The 22900-nt window shown below is 38.6% G+C and overlaps 1 protein-coding gene across 1 annotated transcript in view; it reads right to left on the bottom strand.

Annotated features, from left to right (window-relative positions):
* The window catches only part of Htr4 (5-hydroxytryptamine receptor 4), a 46176-nt gene that overhangs the window by 10903 nt on the left and 12373 nt on the right, over positions 1-22900 (bottom strand). Inside the window, exons 3-4 of the mRNA XM_051201193.1 lie at positions 19019-19172; positions 8735-9303 (exon numbers count right to left, since the gene is read on the bottom strand). Of these exons, the coding sequence (XP_051057150.1) occupies positions 8735-9303; positions 19019-19172 (723 nt within the window). The remainder of the gene's footprint in view (positions 1-8734; positions 9304-19018; positions 19173-22900) is intronic.

The raw sequence follows: 22900 nt of genomic DNA, 5'->3' as shown, positions 1-22900 counted from the left end.
CAGAAGGCATGGCAGAAACATTGTAAGAGCCAGAGAGGATCAGGGCATCTGCTGTGAGATCATGTCTTCTATATAGGACAGAGAAGCTGTGCCCATGAAATCTGAACAATGTGGTTGCCTAAATGTGATATGCATAGTGACAACACTAGTTCATATTTCAACATAGAGGGTAGAAATTTCACCAAACCCCACCCCTCAACAAAGAGCTACAGGTAATTTGTGACTGCTAAGGGAGGGAAAATCATTCTTCTCCAGGGACAAACCCCTGATATGTTAGCCAGTCCCAAGTGGTCAAACCTAGACTATATATGAACAGTACTGAGCTGGAGAGATGACTCAGCTATTAAAGACTAGGCTCACATACAAAATATAAGCAGTACTAAATATACTCAGCAGGTATTTATGCACACATGTGCATGTGCTTGTGTGAGAGAGAGACATAACAATAATAATTTTTAAAAAATGAGGTCATAAATTTGAGTGGGAGTTGTGAGGGAATCATGAAGAGTTTGAGAGAAGGAAAGAATGGAAATGATGTAAATATGGTAGTCATGTATGCAAATTTTATGATAACAGTTCAATTTTTGTTTATATAAAGGTACACAATGAGCAATGACAATAAACTACCAGGTAACAGAGATAGATGGAAGGAAAGACTATAGTTTAGAACCTTTAATGGCATTTTTTCCTGCCCTCTGAACAAGTAGCCCAATATGTTCCTTTTGTATTAAGCTATAAATTACACTGACCCTGAAGGTGATTTGGGGAGATAAGCAAGGGCATCCATATCCATCCTCAGTTTAATCCATATTAAATTTTCTTTGGCTCAATTCAATGAGTAGATGTTGACTCCAGTTGTAACATCTAATGTTCAGGGTAAGGCCATTAGAATGTCATTTAAACATTAAACAGCCTTCCAACATTAGTAAACACCTTTCAATATCCCAAAGAAACGGAATCTAAACTATTTGTTCATCTGAGGGGTAAAATCTTCCAATTCAAAGTGTGAAAAGTTTTACTTTAAAAAAGGAATACAAGGAATTCTGGTTCGGTTGAAGTCAAATGTTGGTAAGTACATTCATGGTGAAAAAATGATGATTTTAGTCTGTGTGTGTGTGTGTGTGTGTGTGTGTGTGTGTGTGTGTGTGTGTGTTTGTGTGAACATTTGTTCTAGCACACAATAAATCTACACCATAGAATATTCATTATTCTAGCAAACATGCTGAGAAATGTCTACATACTGGGGAAACCTTAGGAAATTAAAGAAACAGTTACTGGTCTTCTTGTATCGACAGTCCAGTGAGGGGAAGGACAACTAACTAGCAGAAAACATAATGTACGTTCTGATAATTGTATATAAGGCAAACAAAAAGGGACAAAACTCCAAGGAATTTTAATTTCTTCTGCTTTGTGTGGGGGAAAGACTGGGTCCTCATTCTCTTTGCCCCTTTGTTGTTACTCTCTTTATGATCCCATGTATTCTTCTGATTTCCTGCAAGCTTGAGTATACTAACGCCATACTTGGAAACATAAACAATTGATATACATTATATATAACTTGTTTATTTAAGATTGAGCTCTGGCTGGTATCCTGAGTTGTTAAGGCTGAGATAAAGGTATATTGTTTCTCCTTCAAGAGAAAAACCCTTGTCTGTCTAAAACTGTGTTATCTGACAGAGTTTTTTCTACTCTTAGGAACATTCTACAATTGTACTGTTCAATGCAGAAGCCACTAATGTGGCTAAACTGGAGCCACTGCCACCAGCAAAATAAATTTTTTTCTTTCATATTATATATATTAGAATATTAATAGTCATTTGTGGTTCATAATTACAGCATTGTGCAATGTGTTTCTAGAGGTAAATAGACAATGGAAACCTGTACCAGGAATGTTGGGGCCAGATTGTGAAGGATAATAGCAAAGACCCAAGCTAGGTAGCAGTTCTATGGAAAAGTTTCCCCATCTTTTTAGGAACTGAGAACTGAGTGAGTATCCTACGTTTGGGTGCCTGAGGTTGAGAATACAAGAAAGATATCTCAGGAGGGTCACCGCTAAATCTAAACTGGAGACATTTCTGTTTGTGTTGCCCAAAGTCTGTTTATTCTTAGAGCTATCTATTTCAATGTAGACATGTATTATATTAGCAAAATATAATTGCCAAGGAATCTCAGATCCAATCAATGTGACTTGTCTCCACCACCTGTCACCTGGTTATTGTAGCCACAAGGAAAATGTATGTGTTCATATCATGTCTCTCAAGTGCAGAGACATCTGGCTTGAAGCCTGAGTATACCAAGGCAAATTTTAAAAAATAGTTTTCTAATATATTTTGTTAAAGTGCAATTAGTATTTATCCTTAGAGAGACTTTATCAGAACCAAGAACTGAAATACATGTCATAGCCATAAGCCCTGAAATACAAGCAATGCCATTAAGGGCTGAGCATCCTAATCAATGTAAATTCATTATAAGCTGGTGGATCATACAGTTTATGATGCAGAAAATTTGTCTTGGCAGAAATAGCATTTTATTGGTCTGGCCCTGATTTTCTGAGTAGGGCCCAAAATCTGTTTTTATTAAGTTATTAGATGATTCTAATGCAAGTAACACTTGAATTGTTTTTTCTTTTTAAAATATATAGTCTGACCTCCAATACAGGAGGCCACAGAAAGCATCTGAATTTAGTTACAAGAAGCTGAGTTCATTGTGGAGATAGGGAAGACCCAAGGAATGTGACTGGCAACAGGGAAACAGAACTAAGAATTCTATTTGGTTCTCTTAGACATAAGTTTTTTTTAAAGAGATGTCTATATAGGGTTGCCCAACAAGGACATTTTATCTTCTGCTCTAGAGCTCAGAGAAAGCTATGGCTAAATTTACAAGAAGAAAGGAGGTGGCTTGAAAATGGCAATGAAAGTCATGGGTGGGGCAATCACAAGTATTAAGAATAACTTCCTGAGAACTAGTGATGCCACAGGGAAAGGATGAGCATATGAGAAAATTAATGGTGTGCTGTGAATAGGGAAGTAAATCTGGAAACTATATTTAGGAAAAGAAATGTGGGGAAGTATTTGAAGAAAGAAGATGAAATGATTATAAGAGTCAAGTAAAAATGTTTTCAAAACCTAAAACCTCTATTATTTTGTTGGCTAACATTAGAAACCAAGCAGGAGATGGGAAGCTGCATTTGAAAATTATATAATGAAGGATTAGTATCTAAAACATGACTAATACTCATAAATCAATAAGAAAAACACATGTACTTTAATATCAGGACATCTCCAAATCCCAGGCTATTGGTTGCTCTCAACAAACTGATGGTAAGGCTTCATTGCTGAAGACAATATCTGTATAACTCATTGAACATGGAGAAGTGAGCTGGCATCTGCCTAGAGCCTTCACCCCCACTGAACAGTGTTCATGGTACTAGAAGGTACTTTGCACATTACCAGAGGAGAAAGGTAAACAACCCAGCTACAAACCCTTACATCTACAATGGTGACTTGCCTGGCAAGATAGGCCGGTAAAATAATGGCACAAACTTGTGGGACTAACCATGCAATATTTGATTGGGCTTAAGGTCCACTCCATGAGATGGAACTCATACCTGACACTGCTGTGTTGGTCAAGAACCTGAGACCAGATAAGCCAAGGATCTAGGGCAAAACCAGATACTACTGTTCTGCTGAAGTAAATTAACTCTTAACATTCTGTTATCCTCATAGATCAGGGTCATGCTCAGCCATCATCAGAGAAACTTCTTCTTGCAGTGATGGGAACAAATACAGACCCACAATGGGACAAAGCACGGAGTGAGAGAGCTTGGAATGCTCATTCCTAAATGGGACCCCTATGAAATCCCTCTCCTCAGAACTCAGGGAACTCCATGGAAGAGGAGGTGGAAAGATTGTAAGAGCCACCTGGGATAGAAGACTGAGGGGAACATGGTCTTTCATACATGACAGGAATGACACATGTGAACTTACAGAGGCTGTGGCAGCACACATAGGGCCTGCAAAATACAAGCCAGATGGGTCTCAGTGCTGAGAGGGAAAGAGGTCACAAAATGCCATCCCTAATCCAGAAACTATCTCCAAGTGATAACTGCTCACAGATGAAAACTTAGTTTTCCCAGGTGGAGTCTCACTGGGTATACAAACAGCTCTTACAAACAGATCCCATGCTCAGCACAGCACAAAGGGAACCCAACACCGTTTTTTGGAGGCTCCTCATCTCTTGGTGCTTTTTCTGTGCATTATTTTGTTTTCTTTCTTTCCTTTGTACCTTTATAGGTCTCTTGTGTATATATTATGATTTCCATGGTTTCCATGTTATATTTCTATGGGATTTCTGTGTGTAGGAGTGTGTGTCTCTGCATCTGTGTGTTTGCCGTGTGTTTTTTCTTTGGATATTTTTCCTGATAGTTGTTTGCTTCATCCTATACCAGTTTGTTTGATTTTATTTTATCTTAATTATTATTATTATTATTATTATTATTATTATTATTATTATTATTATTTAAGATGCCTGTTTGCACTCTTGAATGAAAGAGAGAGAGAGAGTAGATTTGGGTGGGCGGGGAGTAGGGGATGATCTGGGAGGAGTTGGGGGAGGGGAAACCTTAGTCAGAATGTATTGAACGAAAAACAACCTCCTTTCAATTTTACCCAAGGGAGAATAAGTAGTGCTAAGTGAAGTCATCACAGGAGGAGCAGCCCTAAATGCAGCATTAAATTTAACAAACAGCAGCCTTCTCATGGTGGCAGTTGGACTATTGCACTATTGCTCTCCTCTGAAATGCTTCCTTAGAAAAACATCATTAGCCAAACTCAGTCAGATAACAGTCACACTTTTTCCTGAATGAGAGTGTCCTGGCTGTCCCTGCATTCAAATACATTCTTTTTAAACATGGTTGCTATTGGTGAATATCAGATGTTTCAGTTTCCCTTTTATTAGTCAATATGTGGTTGGATTATTTCAAACAATAGCTATGTGATGATCTATCCAGAAAATGCAAGCTCTTCGAAGTACTTCAAGATGTAGAGCATGGATGTGTCTTGCTAACAGTAGCTAACCTTTAATTTTTGGGTCAGGGTCCTCCTTAAGAATGTTTGCTCCATGTTCAGCTGCAAATAGGACATCTATATGATATCTTCCCCCCAGTGTTTCAGGGACCATTGCGGAGAGGGGACAGAAAGGGTGTATGAATCAGAAGATCAGAGTGTAACAGCATCCTCTGGACACAATAAGATTGTTGCTCTCATAAACACACACTGTATGGTTGCTTGTTCAAGGCCAATAGTCAGTGTTCAGCTAGGAAGGGTTCACTAGCATCCACTTCTTGCTGAGGAGCCATCAACAGTTGATGGATTCTAGAGGGAAGGGACATCAGTTTTCTTTAAGGGTGTGGTTCCTGGTAGATGAAACACACTCCAATAGATGGTCCTGCGTGAGTGAGTATATGGACAGCACAAACTATCAGTAAATTCTTAAGGGAAAAAATGAGAACACAAAATTGGAAGGTTATGAGGGCTGAAAGAGGGTTCATAAAGGAGATGTAAGAAGAGTGGGGGTGTGAACAAGACAAGATACATGACTTGCATGTGTAAGATATAAAGAATTAATAAGGATATTATATAGCACCCTTTTGTATTTTAAATTATATTTAATTTAGACTTTTACTTAATTATATGTAGCTAACAGATACCATCCAATCAGTGAAAACTTCACTTATTGCTCATATTTTGCAGGAGTAAGGAGAGACTTAGAAAAGTTATCTAAACAGTTTCTAAGAGGAAAAATCAAGACTAAAATTCAGACCTTGTGATCAATAAAAGCAATGCTGTCTGTACAGTATTCAGTGGAATTTCTGTATTTGTCTATGTATACACTTAAAAGGAAAAATAGCTACTTTTCAAAGTGAGTAGTATATTTTTTTAAAGTACTTTATTTTTTTTAAAGTCCAACATGGTAAGTCAACTGGGAAATGCAAATTAAATGGGTGTTTTTAATTAACAAAATGATGTTTGGTATTGGTAAGATAAATACTTTTTTTCACATCCACTGATAAGAATGATGATTATTAATACAGTGTTGTAGGAGGTCCATTCTATGGCAAATATGTCATTAATATAAATGTTAATAAAACATTTCAGCTTTGACTGTGTCTGAAATGCCACCATATGAATAAAGGAATGTGTTCAGGGGCATTAACACAGTGGAGTACTCTGTAATCCTGGAAGCACCTGTAGATCTAGGAGTATAAAATAAATATAACAGATACAAGAAGAATGAGTTTTATCTTTACATTTTCCAGTGGAACTACGTTCAATTGCATGCTTGTTAATAAATAAAATGCAAAATTCAGAAAATAGAAAAGTGCATATGTCATAGTGCCATGTATATTAAATGAGGGGGTAAAGTTATGACTTCATATAGTTTTAAGAATGTGTGCAAAAATAATGAAAGAACATTAGCTGGAGATGGGGTGGCCAATTAAAGCTGGCCTCTTTTTGTTATTTTAGTTTTATATTTGTTGAATTTGTCTTCTCTCACTGACATTATACATGTGAGATCTTTAAGGCAATACTGATTTTTGAACATTACATTTAAGTTAAAACACTGATCCGAAGAACTAAGTTCCTAGGTTCCTTAGACATTGGGTCCTTGTTATTCAGCAGTGAATCAAACAGGCAGATTCCTGCACCTGCAAGACTTTTCCTACAGTAGATGCAGTTTAAAAATAGATGTGTATAGACTACCCTGTATAGACTACTCTGATTTTTTGTTTGTTTGTTTTTTTAAAATAGGATTTTGTTCTGTACCCTTGGCTGTCCTCAAACTTGATCTGTAGACCAGGATGATCTCGAACCCATAGAAGTCTGCCTGCCTCTGCCTCCCAAGTGCTGTCACTAAAGGAGTGAGTCACCACCTCCTGGCCCACTCTGACTTTTATAGGATTCTCTTCCCCACCCCTCTAATCAACCTCCTGCTCCTCCTGATTAATGGGGATGTATATGAAGGACTGTATGGGGGTGGATCATAGCCCTCTAAACCAATCTCTTTGCTTAAGAACCGTACACAGGTGACCAAAGGATCAGGGCAAAACAGTACTATGTCAGCAAAACAGGCTGTTTTCAGCTGCCCCAGAAGTGTCCAGATCTCTCCTATGACAATACCTGAACTAGAAAGGCACCAACCTCAGAAATACACTGTTGTGCACACTGTTGTAAGTTGTCAACAGCCTGCACTTGGGCAACTGCTAGCTTAAATAGAGTAAATAGCTCATAGCTCCCCCACACAAGTTCTGCACATGCTCCGTAGTTGGATTTTTTCCCCCTCAGTGGTACTCCCTCCACAGCAGTGAAGGGAATTCCAGGCTGTCAGAGTGTCCTTTGAGACCCTTCTATGAGCTGCAACTTCAACACTGTGTTAGCTTCCATAGCAAGTCTGCCCACACTGGCGGCTGTAGACTGAATTCATGCTCCTGGGTAGCCTCTGAGAACCATTGTTCATGTTCCATAGCAATTTAAGTCCGCCCCTCGTCCCTTAAGCATACAAATAGAAACCTCTCAAGCCTCAGCAGCTACAACATCTTCATACTTCATTATCAGAAAAAACAATGCTTCACTCCAAGAAGGAAGTATTCTTCAAAAACCCTGATGTGTTTCAGAGCAAAGAGTATTCTTGATAATTAGTCTTTGCCACAGGGTGAAAGTTCTACACCTGTAACTTCTCCTAGTTGTGAATAATTCAAACTTACAGCTAAAGACTCTGTGTGTGTGGAACCATGTGGTGATAACACTGAACTCCAGTGTCACCCCTACCTCCACTAGCCTGTGTGACTTTCGTAAGTCTCTATTTTCCACTTTCTTTCCTATGCTGCTCCACCTTCCAGGAATTGCTTCTCTAGTCTTCCTTTTCACAACATTTTATAAATTGCTGTTCTGTGAAGTCTTCCCTGAGTTCCAAATCAGTGTCCCTCCTACTCATCTCACTAATGTAGATCCCCACAGTCTGCTATCTAATTTGTTACATAGCATTACTATTGCACACTTATTATTCAACTTATTTTAGCTTTATCATCTCATTTAGGTTGTCAGGCAATACACAATTACTACTAGTTTAGAGAATAGTAATTCAATTACTAACGCAATGAGCATACTATGTGTAAAGCTCTATAAACACATTATCTCTTATTGTCACAAAACTATTAGAATGGCAATAGTGTTATTGGTGTTTTTATGGTAGATGAAAGTAAATGCAAGAAATATAACAAAGATGGTTAGTAGTGCATTGGGGGAGTTAAAATCAAGAACTTCCTGCTTTAAGGATGTAAAATAATACCTGTGAATGAATAGTAGTGGCTAGCACTATTTTCTCTAAGTGCTTACTGAACTCAAACTCTATTCTATGAATGTCACATGCATTAAGCTTATTTGATGCTCCCCCCAAACCCTGGGGTCGACATACAGTGGTTATAACATCAAGTTTTTAAAGTGCAATTAAGGCTTAGAACTGTTAGTGATCTCCCCATAGTCAAAGAATGAAAGTGAATTTCCCTATAGAGCCTGAGTCTTCACCTACTGATTGAATCCATGGCTAGATGGCAGAATGGACTTGACTCTTTGAAAACACGGTATACATTTTCAGTAATAACTCCCTAGGACAAAACTAGATCACAATCCCTTCTGAGCAATGCAAAGCAACCAAACTGACCACCTCCAGCACTCACCTTAGCACATGTGTGGATCCATTAATGGTTGTGGTTGAGCAGGGGACCGTCTGGCCCAGAATGGAGGGTCTTCTGTAGCGTTCATCATCACAGCAGAGGATAATGAGGAAGGCACGTCTAAAAGACTTATTCAAGAAGGCATAGAGAAAGGGGTTCAACCCTGAATTGATATAGCCAAGCCAGAGGAAAGCAGTCCACACCTGCTCTGGGACAGTGTAGTCTATGAAAGGGTCCACAACATTGGTGACAAAGAAGGGAGCCCAGCAGAAACAGAAGCAGCCCATGATGACACACAAAGTCTTGGCTGCCTTGGTCTCTGTCCTCATGCGGTGTGTGCTGTGTTGGTCGGCTGGCTGGGGCCTGCTTTCAGGGGTGGCTCCTGCCCGTTGTAACATCTGGATCTGCTGGGCATGCTCCTTAGCAGTTACATAGATACGGTAATAGGCCAGCACCATGAGGAGAAACGGGATGTAGAAGGCCACCACGGAGCAGGTGATAGCGTAGGGCTTGTTGACCATGAAGACACAGCATGTTGAATTAGAGTTGTGGCTGAATTTCCTTTTCTCTATCTAAGAGAGGGAGGGAAAGAGAAAATGAGAGTGGAAAGGAGCATGAAGAGAAAAACAGTGAGAAAATAGCAAAAGGGGGAAAACATAGGAAAGGAAATAATGAGAAGAGAGGAGAACAAGAGGAAGAAGATGAAGAATGGGGCAAGAGTGGATGAAGGGGGAAAGAGAAAAGAAAAAAATAAGGTTTAATCGTTAAAATTTTGTTTTATTGTTTACAAATGTAAGGTGTTTTGTTACGGCTTCTATTGCTCAATTGCAACTTGGGAGGAAAGTGTTTATTTCATCTTAAAACTCTCAGATCACACTCTTTCCCTGAGGGACATCAGGCAGGAACTCAAGGCAGGAGCCCGGAAGCTGGAGATGATGTAGAAGCCATGGGGGAGTGTGCTTACTGGCTTGCTCCTATGACTTGCTTATTTCTGCAAAACAGGACTACCATCCCAGGAGTGGCACTGTCCACAGTGATTGGGTCCCTCTCTCATCAAGCATTAAGGCAGGATGCCCACAAACTTGCTAAAGGCCAATCAATATTATGAAGGCATTTTCCCAATTGTGATTCCCTTTTCTCAGGTGTGTTTAGTTTCTCTTATGTTGACAAAACAAGTAACACAGGTACTTTGAGTAAGAGAGAGACTAATTTTTCATGACTTGTATACCCAGTCCATCCAGCAGCACATATTGAAAGCTCAGCTCTTCTCCAGTTCTATTGCAACATAATTTGATTATATCAGAGAACTATATGCACATGGTTCTGTGATGGGATTTTCTATATTGCTCTGAAGATTTTTCCATCTGTATCCCATTCCATTTTAATTTCTTTAATTTGATTACATTTGGATTGTCTAGCAATAAAAGTCATTGGACTTGTGGGTCTCTTAAAACTGCTTTGACTACTCTTATATCTCAACATTTCCATATAATATTTACAAATAACATTAACTTCCATAAACCTCTTCACAGCTTTTTGTCATTGTTTTTTTATTATATTGGGGAAACAGACATCTTTGCATTAATCCTCCAATTGGTGAATAAAGTTCTTTTGCCTTCATTTACATTGTAAAGTCTATTTCAGTAATGTAACTTTCTGCATAAACATCATGAACATATCTTGTTGGAATTATTACTGCATTTTATTTAAAACTTTTTATTGGATTTATTTTATCTGTGTTTTGCATGCTTGTATACATTTATGACACACGTGTGCTTGGCACTTGTGGTGGTCAGAATAGGGTGTCAGAATCCCTGGAACTGGAGTTATAGATGGCTGCAAACCATCATGTGGATGTAGGAAATCGAACCTGGATTCTTTGCAAGAGCAACTAGTGCTCCTAACCACTGAGCAATCTCTCCAACCCCTACATTGTGTTCCCATTGTTTGTAATAGTGTACTAAAACTTTTCCCAAAATTTTTGTTGTTTGTAGGGTGAACTCAATGAGTGTTAAAAAAATACTGGAAATATATCTAACAACTTTAATAAATTAGCTATTATTTTATCTCTTCATTGATGGAAGATGTCATTCTGTAAATATGTTTCTCATATTGGTTAATGAGTAAAACACTATTGGCCAATAAGAAAGCAAGATAGGCAGGACTAGGAAACAAGGAGGATTCGAGGAAGTAGTAAGGAGGAGTCAACATGGAGAGGCTAGAGAGAGCAGAACCGCTGTTCGCCTCTTTCTGGTAAGATGAGACCACGTGGAAGTATTTAGATTAATAGAAATGGGTTAATAATGAAGACAGAGCTAGCTGATAAGAAACAAGTAACTGGCCAACAGAATTACATCAAATACAGAGTCTCTGTGTGTTAATTGGGGCTGGCGCCGTGGTGGGTCCAGGCTGGCAGGAAAAACCTACTCTCAACACTTCATTGTTTTTAACTTCTCAAAGAATACTCATGTAATTTCCAAATAATGAGTTTTATTCCATCTTTTCCAATTATGATACCATTTTATTTTGCTATTTAAGAGGGAAGTAAGAGCTGGCCTAGTCCCATACACATTTAATCCTAGCACTCAGGAGGTAGAGGCAGGCAGCTCACTGTGGGTTTGAGGCCGTCACGGTCTACATGGGAAGTTCCAGGAGAGCCAGAGACCCTTTCTTAGAAGATAAGAATAATAGAAATAAGAGTAACAGGATAACAAGAACAGAAGGAGGGGGAGGAGGGTGGAGGAGAATAGAGATGGGGAAGAGAAAAGATACAATTGGAAATCTTAATTCACTACCATTTTTTGTCAATGTTCTCTAATTGAGGAAATTCCCTTCTAGTCTTAAATTGATGAGAATTTAAAAAACAATGAATGAATGAATATTAAAGTGTAGTAATAAAAGGGTCATGTGGGTTCTGTACTCCTTTTATTAATTCAGAAAATGCATTAATTGCATTAAATTCCCAGAATGCCTTGATATTGGGATACACTAGGTTTTCTTTAAGAGTGGAAGGATGTTTCCCTTACTGTGAAGCTACTGTGTTAGAGCTCTTCACTCTGAACCTCTCATAGTAATAGCCCTTGACTGAAAGGAGCTCTTTAACCCAATTTCTCTCTTTTGGAGGCTATTCAATGTGAATATACACACAAATATAGATGCAGAAAACCACGCATGCATGCGCACACACACACACACACACACACACACACACACACACACACACACACGGTAAACAGAGAACTTGCAACTTTATTAATTGTATATGTATTTAATTTTGTCTTCTAATTTTATACCTTCCTTTTTAACATTTTATGTTTTAATGAATTTTATTTAAATTAGAAACAATCTTATTTTACATATCAATCCCAGTTCCCTCTCCCTCCCGTCCTCATGCTCCCCACTGACCCCCCCATCCCATCCCCAGTCCAATCCCCAGGGATGGTGAGGCCTTCCACAAGGGAAGGGCCTAGACCCTTCCCCATGTATCTAGGCTAAAAGAGTATCCCTCCACAGGGAATGTGCTCCCAAAGTCTACTCATGTACTAGGGATAAATACTGGCTCCACTGCCAGAGGCCCTATAGACTGCCCAGAACTCCTAGCTGACACTCATGTTCAGAGGTCCTGGTTTGCTCCTATGTTGGTTCCCCAGCTGTCAGACTAGAGTCGAGGAGCTCCCACTTGTTCAGGTCAGCTGTTTATGTGGGTTTTCCCAGTGTGGTCTTGACTCCTTTGTTCATCACTTCTTCCTCTTTAAATTCATTGACTTATGGGCCCCTTTCTTATCACCAAAGGCAGAAATAGTAGATCAAGTCTTCCTTCCTTTGTTAGTTGTTTCTTTTGAACTCCAACTTCATGTCCTCCTCTCTCTCTTAGGCAGCTGGGCCATGAACCGCCTTACTCTGAAGGCCCAAAACTCTTAGTCATGAGTTGGTTGGTTTGTTGTTGTGGCTTCAGAGCATTGTCCTAGTCTTTTTTTTTTCTTTCTTTCTTATTTTACATATGGATCCCAGTTCCCTCTCTGTCTCTCCCTCCCTCTCTTCCACCCTCCCATGCCCCCGGACCACCCTCTTATCCCCTCCCCCACTCCACATGTAGAGTCCTAGTCTTTTTGTCTGACCACATTGTAGCTCCTTAGGACTATTCTATTCATGCTTTAAAAATATTCTTGATGAATAGTATTCCATTGTGTAAATGTGCCAAATTATCTTTATCCATTCTTCAGTTGAGGCGCATCTTTGTTGTTTCCAAGATCTGTCTATTACAAATAATGCTGCTACAAACAAAGTTGAACAGAGATGTCCTTGTTGCATGAATGTGTATTTTTTGGGTATATGCTTAAGAGTGGAATTTCTGAATCTTGTGGTAGACTGATTCGCATTGTTCTTTGTCTGAAGTAATACTACTTGTATTAAATTTGCTTATTCTTATGTAATAGTAAAGCTATAGAAGCTTTTTTTAAAAAAAATATTCAGTACTCACAAGGTGCATATTTTTCCTTTTTCTGAATTTTTAACTTTTCCATTATATTCTGCACAATGGGCCTCTCTTTAAGCAGTATATATTTGCATTTTGTCTAGATTCAATATAGTAGCATTTATCTTTTAGGAAATTTTCTTCACAGAATTTAGTCATTTGACATTTACCATAATCACAGGTTGATTGAGATTGTCTCAAATTTTACTGTTTTTTATCCATCTTTGTCACTATCCTATTTCTGTAAAAGACACCATGACCACAGCAACTCATAAAAGAAAGCGGTTAATTGAGGGCTTGCTTACAGTTTCAGAGGCTTATCCCATTATCATCATGGTGGGGAGCCGGTGGTAGGCAACACAGGCATGGTGCTGGAGAAGTAGTTGAGAGCTACACCCTGATTCACAGGCAGAAAGAGGCTGGGCTTGCCATGAGCTCTTGAAACCTCAAAGCCCACTCCCAGGGACACAATTCCTCCAACAGGGCACACCTCCCAATCCTTCTAATCCCCTACTCAAATATATGATCCTGTGGGAAGCATTCTTATTCAAACCAGGGCCTTGGGTTTTTGGCCTTTTTCCTCCATTTGCTTTCTCCTATGTGTTCTCATCTTATCCATAAAGACTATAGCGTATATCCATCTATGAAAAATAATTGCTACTTTTTGATAATAACTTCATTTATTCATCTCATTCCTTCCTGGTATGCTGATTTTTATGCATTTTAGTCCTACATGTACTAAAGCCAATCCTGGAGGCATTAGTAGTAGTATTTCAGTAGTCAGTATTCTTTTTGATTTTGCTGTTGTTGTTTTCCTTTTGGTTTTTTTCCTCTGTGTTTTTCTGTGTTTTTCCTGCTGTCAGATACTTTCATCTGTTTTTTTTTTTTTTTCAGTTGTAGAGGAGGGAACTAAAATATTCTTCTTCAAATAGTATTTAAGATAAAATTTTTGCTGAAAATTTTTCATATGTAAAACATCTTTAGTTAAAACATTCATTGAAAACATTTATTTCTTTTACATTTTATCAGTTATTGAGAGTTTCTGTGACTTGCAGCCTGTTTTGATGGCATTCAGCAATTCACCACCACCCATACTCTTCCCACATCCACCCCTTTCCTCTTCCTATTAAAAAAAAAGTCTTCAAGATCAATTTGTGCTGCCTAAACTATTTTTGGATATATGGTCCTCCACTGGAGCATGGTCAGCTTATCAGGAGTTACATTCCAAGAGAATCTGATCCTTCCTTCCCCAGCAGCTAGCAATGGCCAATCATTTTAAAGGCTAGGGGTGGGATTGTATGCCCAGCTTCCCAGGATTTTTCCTGGTAGCTTAAGCTGGTTTGGACCAGACATTCTCCTGAATCTGCTTCTCAAGTGCTATGGCTATAGGCATGAACTACAATGCCTGATACTGTTTTTGAATATAGTGTGGATTTTATTTATCCTTATACTCATGGTTAGTATAGTTGTTATCATACCCAGAAACAGCGTTCTCTATCCTCGCTTGTGATGTGTTTCTAAATTTGCTTTCTAGAAATTTCCTTCTTCTTTTGCTTCCATCTTAGTTGTATCTTCCAACTCTCTAGTATTGGCTTTTCACTTCTTAGACATCTTTTCTTATAAATCTTCATGCCCAAGATGATTACATACATTTGTATGGATTTTATTAGTATCTGGCTCTGAGAATGCCTTACCTTGTAGTTTGTTTCTGATAGAGAATTCCCATAAATATCACCATTTGATATTAAGCTGATTTATTGGTTGTTGCACTAAAATGTCTAGCAGGTATTTAACACTTTCATTATGCTTTCTGTAATCCACCAAAACTATCCTACCTATCACAGTTCTAATCTAGACTTTCCAGCTGAAATCAATAGCCATTTGCTCTATTTTTCCAGCTGTGCTGATTGCATGTAACTAAGGTTTTCCTTTTACATTTTTCTTCTAACCATTCAGAAAATCCTGTTTATATTAAAATTCCTCCTATATTCTGAATCACAGCCTCCATTGCTCCCACTGAGACTACAGAACCATTGTCTTTTACCCATGGCATTCCTTTAGCAGACTTCTTTAATGTTTGCTCTTTAGAAAAAAAATGAGGATTCTTTCAAAATATTATAAATCATACTACTAGCATTCTCAGACCCTACAGTAATCCATATCACTCAGAGTTAAATTTGATCCCTTAAATGTCCCAGAGAAAAATGCAGTGTCTTCCTACTATTTTTTTTTTTTCATTTTTAAGCTCCTCTTCTACTTTCTTACCTCCAAATTAACTTTGTAACCTATATCCGCCTGTGTCAGCCTCATCTTGCCTCTGGACCTTTGCATCAGCTGTTTTATGCCCACTGTATGCTTCTTCAAGGTACCTACAAATATAGTTTCCCCATCTCCTTAAAGTCTTTATTCAAATGTCACCTTCTCAGTAGAGCCCACTCTAACTCCCTATTTAGAATTTCAATCTGCTAGCAACCCACCTTATAAAGATTTAATATTTGAAAATTGTGTGTGTGGGTGGGTGCATGCACCCACATGTGGGAGTGTGCACATGTGAAAAAGGTTGCCAAGGAGGCCAGAGATGTTGGATTCCCTGGAGCTGGAGTTATAGGCAGTTGTGAGTGATGTGGGTGCTGTATACATTCTTCTTACTGAGTGGTCTCTGAAGCCCCAAATTGAAGAAAATGCAGTGATTATCACCTAGCTAATGACTAGATAAGCAGATTCTACATATCTGTTTATTTTCAGTGTTATTACTTGCTGCTTGAATCTCTGTGGTTGGACATCATCTGGCCCAAGATAGCCTCTCCAACTTCTGGGTTTCAACTGAGCCAAGAATGTCCTTAATAAGTTTCACTGGAATAGTCATTGATTTGGTGATTAAGTATGAAATATTTGCTGACCATTATTATTATTGTTATTTGAGTAATAGTAATTTTGGAAACTGGTATTTCATTTCCCCTCCAAATGAAAAAAACAAACAACAACAACAACAAAAAAAAACCCTGAAATTCCAAAAGAAAAGGTACAGGATTGAAGACTTTCTCTATAGGTTCTAGAGGATGGTGTCCCTCCCTGCCTCTAGTATATTTTCAGAAGCTTAAGTACTCCTTGTTTTGAAATGTGAGTCCTGGCCATGGGATTTATTTGGATCTTGTTTCCTATTCAAAGAGGAAGTTAAAATTGTTATGTGTAGAAATGAAGGGGGATTCCCTCTTTTCTGGTCCTTTTGGGCCAGAACCCACTCTCAGTCTCTTCTTACCCCACATCTAGAGGATTGGATTTATGTGACTGCATGTCATCTTCCATTGTGCTAGCAATGGATCCAGACCATCAGTTTTAATTGTCATCATAATTCTTGTATGCCAGAGTAGGACTCTTAAAGATGATTTTGAAGTGAGATTGTTAATGTTATGTGTCAATTTAACTAAGTCATGGGGTACTCGGATACTTGGTATAGTCCTATTCTGGGTATGATAATATTTTTGTTGAGATGAAGCTCTGAACTAGCAGATTATATAAATAATTTTTCTCTTCCAAATCAGTACTATCCAATGTATTAAAGGCCTGAACAGAACAAGAAAGCTGATTGAAAGAGAACTGCTCTATTATTGCCTTAATGAAGGGCCATCAGTTTTTCCTATCTTTGGATTTGAACTTAAATATTGGCTCTCCTGGATTTCTAGTTTGCTGAAGATTTGTCAACTTCCACAACAGTGTGGACCAGTTACAATATGTCTACTCATCTGTCTCTGTTTCTCCTTTTCTTTCTCTAAGTATATAGATAAGAAGGAAGATAGATAAATAGATGGCAGATAGATAGATGATAGATAGATAGATGATAGATAGATAGATAGATAGATAGATAGATAGATAGATAGACATACAGACAGACACAAACATCCTATTGTCCTATTTCTCTGGAAAATCAATACTCATTGTTGGACAATGGCATATGTAGCATATGTCCCCTTAACACTCATATTAGATATTATTTCACTCAGCACCATATTGCCTACTTAATATAATCCTTTAGATTGTATCAACAGAGATGGGTTCACAGGTTAGCTCTCTGACTTCTGGCTCAGGACTCTTCATTCCCTGGCAGACTCCATTCACCCAGCAAGTCTTTCCCCAGGCACTACAAACCTTACAGACTCTGAATATGAAAGCTTCTGAAGACATATGATATACTTCAAACTCCGGGAAATGATTGTTAAATAGTGAATCCCTGTTCTCCTACAGGGAAATTACATGGCATGGGGGACACAACCCACTCATCTTTAAAATGGGCATAATTATACTTTTCCCAAAAGGATTCTTTTAGGATTGCATGTAAAGTGCTTATTTCCTGTACAATATACAGTAATGTTAAAAAGCTATTTGAAACACTTGCTAAGACAACCTTTTTTCAACATCCTTTTCATAAACAAAAGAAACTGCTGTGACTTTGCAGAAGGAGATTAACTTTGACTCTAAACACAACAAAGAAAGAAGTGGGGATTTATAGCAGGGAGTTGATTGAGGGGGATCAGTGGACAGAAAATTATGATTAAATGGTAGGAACAAGTGGGATTCTATATAAGTCAACTTTACAGAATTTTTGCTGAAGACAAGCCAGGGCAATCAGGCACAACCTGGGAGGTGAAGGATAAAGTGCCTAACCCTTTACTGAGGATGAGGGATTCCAGTTAAACCAAATTATCAGTATACTCGCTAAAGTTGAGCAGTGCAAAGTTGGACATGATTTCGGTCAGAATTAGTTCTCAAACTGACAAAATCTAGAATCCCCAGCAAGAAGGGCCACTGGGTATACCTGGGAGGGGGTATCTTGAATATATTCATTAATGTGGGGAGACCCATCTTGGTTGTGGGCAGGACCATTCTCTAAGCAGGGTTTCTGGAATGTGGAAGCCAAAAAAGAGGACCAAGAAGTACTGTGTATTCATTGTTCTTCTCTGACTATGGACATTATGGGACTTTCTGCTTCAAGTTCCTACTGCCTTGATTTCACTGTGGGCTAAAATAAGCCATTTCTCCATTAAGTTGCTTCTTTTGCAGTATTTTATTCGTAGATAATATGATAGTATACATAAGTGACCCCAAAAACTCTACCAGGGAACGCCTACAGCTGGATACAAGATTAACTATGAAAAAAAATCAGTAGCCCTCCTATATACAAATGATAAAGGACCGAATACAAACTCATAAAATCAACACCATTTACAATAGCCTCAAATAATATATCTTGGTGTAATTCTAACCAAGCAAGTGAAAGACCTTTATGACAAGAACTCCAAGTCTTTGAAAGTATTTTGCCATAGTACAGGAAAAGAAACAAAGACAGACATGGAAATCCAAATTTTGATGCCTAGAGGTTTATGTGATCTAAATATATTGTGCTTATGTATGAAATTCTCAAAGCACATCTAAATCTGTCAGATTTAGATGACCCCTCCTGGATGGCATCACCATACATGTGGAGTGGGGGGAATGGGAGGGAGGGTGGCCAGGGTGCATGTGAGGGAGGGAGGGAAGAAGGGAGGGAGGAAGAGGGAACTGGGATCGATATGTGAATAAATAAATAAATAAACACGTTTTTAAAAAACAAGGTCTAGTTGGGAAGATTAATTCAGAGGACCCTGACTAACATTTGGCCAAGGCAAGACTCTCTCAGTAGACATTTAGAAACATGGCTCAGACCACTATTGTAGTATCTATTAAAATAGCTACCCAGCTTAGTATTATTTGTTTATCTAGAATGCCTAGCAAAGTTGATTGGTTGATAAACCCATGGCTTCTGTGTGGATACTCACCACATCAACTATGCCGATGTTGTTCCAGCCTTGCATTATGGGGAGAAAAGATATAAACATGGGAATGGCCCAGCAGCCTCCCAACATTAATGCGATGCGCACAGGGGTCATCTTGCTTCTATAAACCAATGGTTGGCAGCAGATGGCATAATACCTGGAGAGACAGTGAAGGGTGGGCCACGGACAAGGAGAAATGGGAGGGGGGAAATAATAATGGATAAGGGAAAGGAAGAAGGAAGAGAAACAAAAAGGGATGGAAACAATCGCAAGTATTGAGAAAAGGAGAATTGGAGGGGGTAGAGAACAAAATAAGAAAGAAGAGAAAAATTGGGAATAATTGAAGAGGAGGTAGTAGAGGAGGAGAAAGGGAAGGGAATAGGAGGGAGAACAAAAGAAAGAGAAAAGGCAATTATACAATAAAATATTAACATATGGCTTATATATGTGTTAATAAGTGTGTTTTATCTTGCATCTGAAAGTCATTGCCTTGAGTTGGTTCCCCATACCCTTTCATCTCCCAAAGCCTTAACCAGCTTGACCCTCATGAAGGTCTACTCTACCTCAGAACAGTTCTACTTTCTGAGAATGGAAAAAAATTCTTGAGCCCTACAAGCTACTGTTCCCAGGTTCCTTTAGCCTCTGTGACTATAATTTGACCTATCTTAGTTTTCTTCCCTTCCTTGTGATGGCTGCACTGAAATGCTGTACTCCTGTGTTCTTTAAATTGTTATTCAGGGTTATCATTCTCCTCCATTCCCTTACAACAGACTTAGCTGAGAAGGAGAATGGTCTTCTAGGTCTCCTGAACAGAGTTTGCCGGGGAGCCACCTGGAGTGTACATTTTCACCAGGGAGTAGATGCTACTTTCAGGTAAATACCCCTTCTTTCTCCTTCAAAAGTGCATGCACTCCTGGGTTTCCCTATGTTATCATGAGACCAAGTGATTTGCTCAAGTCAAGGAGTCACAAGTAGAATTCACATGCCATTCGTTGTTTGTGACAGTGACCATTTAATTCTTTCCTCTAGAACTAGGAATAACTATTATTTATTGTCTACCCATTGAAAGCACCTTCCCTCTATTTACCGGAGTTGGAGACTTTCTTAGAATTGACTGCTCACCCTCTTTTGTGTTAATATTTCACCTAAAGTATCAGATTTTTTTCTACTTCAACAAATGACCTCCTCTCTAGCTCCTAGACTTGCAGTCTTGCATGTTATTCCAGCCTGTCCAAATGTTCTGAGCCTCGATTAGCACCGCTCAAGATTAGTATGCATTGCCACTACAGAGAAACAAATAGAAATATCAACTTCTCTTTAAAATGTAACTTTGGGGATGATGCTATAGATCCTACACACAGTTTTCCAAATCCTTATACAATTTGCAGATAATGTCAGTCCTGGAAAATGGATACCTGAAAGTACAGTTGTTGGGACAGTTCCATCTTCAGGAGCCAGAGTGGGATGCAGGGATGTCCCCTGCACAGACAGCTATGGAAACTTGCTTTTGCATGACTTGGATTGTTAAGAAAAGTGGTGAAAGTTCTTCTTCTCTCTCTTTAAAATATTAGGAGTAGTAAAGAGAGGGAAATTATTTTATTTTGTTTAATTTTAAACTATATTAGTAAAATTCTAAATGCTAGGTTAGTATAGACACAATAAAAATGTGAGATCATGCCTAGATTCTTACTTGGCCTAAATTTTGTTTCTATCCTACAATAAGCATAATGTAATTTTTAGACAGGGTAGCACAACACAAAAGCTATGAAATATGAAATTCTTAACTAAAACTCACAACATGGACATGCATGCTGAAGAGTCTTCCAGGTAGAGCCCTCAAAAGGCCATCTTATGTGTTTTGAATATCTTTTCTCTTATCATAAAATATTTTCTTTCAAGCACACAATTTAGAAAAGTTAAAAAAAAAAGAGAAGAAAACTGCTGCTCTATTACGGTCTTCTTCTATAATATGCCTGGTAGCACCACTAACGAGAAGTTGCTAGTCAAACTGGCAAGTGTTCTGAGATCATCTATAAAGCACACTGGATGCATTAATCATAACAGTTACGTAGATTTTCTTATCAAAGGAGCTACTTGTACAATATTATACAACACTCATAGTGTGTGTGTGTTATGTGCAGGTGCACCTGTGTACATAAGTGTGTGAAAGCCAGAGGTAAATCTTGGTTGCCTTTCACCTGGTTTTTGAAAAGGGGTCTTTGAAAACTGAGCTCACCAAGTATTCTCAGCTGGCTGGCTAGGAAGCCCCAGCGGTCTGCCTCTATCTACTTCCCTAACCCTGAGCTTACTAGTATGTATCACTACACCCAGCCTTTTGATATGGGCTCTGGGGATTGAAGTTGTATTTGTACAGCATGTACTATGACTATGATATCTTTCCAGCCCTTTGTGAGTTTTAAAAAGAGGAAATGCACAAATGTATCCAATGAAAAAATTAAAACAGGGGGGGGGTATGTATATTGGGAACTTGACCAATACTCTGCATTAGTCAAAGTTGCTGGCACTGGGCTTAGACAGACTACTGAAAAGTCAGATGGACTACCACTGTAATCATTTCACTCTGATGTCTCTCAAAAATCCTCAAGAGATGTCTTTTTAATTCTTTAAATACCTACAGGCACATCTGTGGGTACTTTTGAATTGATGCTTGATTTGGGAGGGGCCTATCCTACTGGGAGTGACACTACCCCTAGGCTGGTGGTCCTAGGTGACATAAGAAAGCAGACCAAGCAAGTCAAAAGGTGCAAACCAGTAAATGGCTTCAGTTCCTACATCTCGGTCCCTGTGTGCAGTTCCTGCCTTGGCTTCCCTCAGGGGATTGTGACCTGGAATATTTAAGTCAAGTAAACCCTTTCCCCTTTCTGCTTCTTTTGGTCATGGTATTTATCACAGCAACAGAAAATGAAGAAACTCAGAAACACAAGTTGCTTAAATCCCACAAAGTGAGGTATGTATCCAAGTCACCTTGAATTTATCAGGATGTGACAATTCTGTAAGTTCTACCAGAGTAGGTTATAAAACTAAGAATATCCTGAAGCTAAGAGATTTCTCTCTGAAAATGATTTTCGGTTTCTTCTAGTATTACCCCTCTGACCCAATTAAACATTTTTATGTTTAAAGTTTTTTTCCAACATGGATGTCATGTGGTTATCTGAAGAGATTTCTTATATCCCTTTGAAGTCACACTTTACATAAGCAAAATAAATAAATAAATACATAAATACATAAATAAATAAAAATCCCAGTAGCTTTCAGCCAGGAGTGATTTTGCTTACCAGGGTACTTTCGACACACTACAGACAATTTTTTTTTTTATTGTCACAACCTACCTGGAAGCAGATCCTACTGGAATCTAGCTGGTTGAGCCATATCATCAACCAATGCACAGAACAGCCTCCAACAATAACTAAGTATTTGAGCTACAATGTCAATGTGTTGATACCAAAAAGCACTAATTTATGTGATGTCTTTTTCATCAATAGTAGGGGCTCCGTAGCCTTGATATGCCCAATACTGTGTCATTTCATTTTAAGAATGGGTGTCACGAAAGAGCACAACACTCTGTTGCCTGCTACCTTCCACCATAGCTCAATATAGCCTGACTTGGCACACTGAAACATGGGCAGCTGTACCTCCTCAAACAACCTAGGACAAAAGGTAAGAAAGTCTACTTTACTGAACTGTGAGCTTCATGAGGGCAGAAATGTTTCAGAAGCATCTCTGTGAGCTCCCAGGAGAGAAAAGCAATTGGTAGTCTTACCTGGCTATAATGCCCATGAACCACAACAATGATCAACATGACAAGATGTTGGCAGAGGTACAACAGAGGCACTGACATTCTGGGAGAAACCACCGCACATGTAA

This window comes from Phodopus roborovskii, unplaced genomic scaffold (assembly GCF_943737965.1).
Source record: "Phodopus roborovskii unplaced genomic scaffold, PHOROB, whole genome shotgun sequence".
Classification (NCBI taxonomy): Eukaryota; Metazoa; Chordata; class Mammalia; order Rodentia; family Cricetidae; genus Phodopus; species Phodopus roborovskii.
Note: the sequence above shows the minus strand (reverse complement) of the source record. Positions and strands in the feature narration are given on the sequence as shown.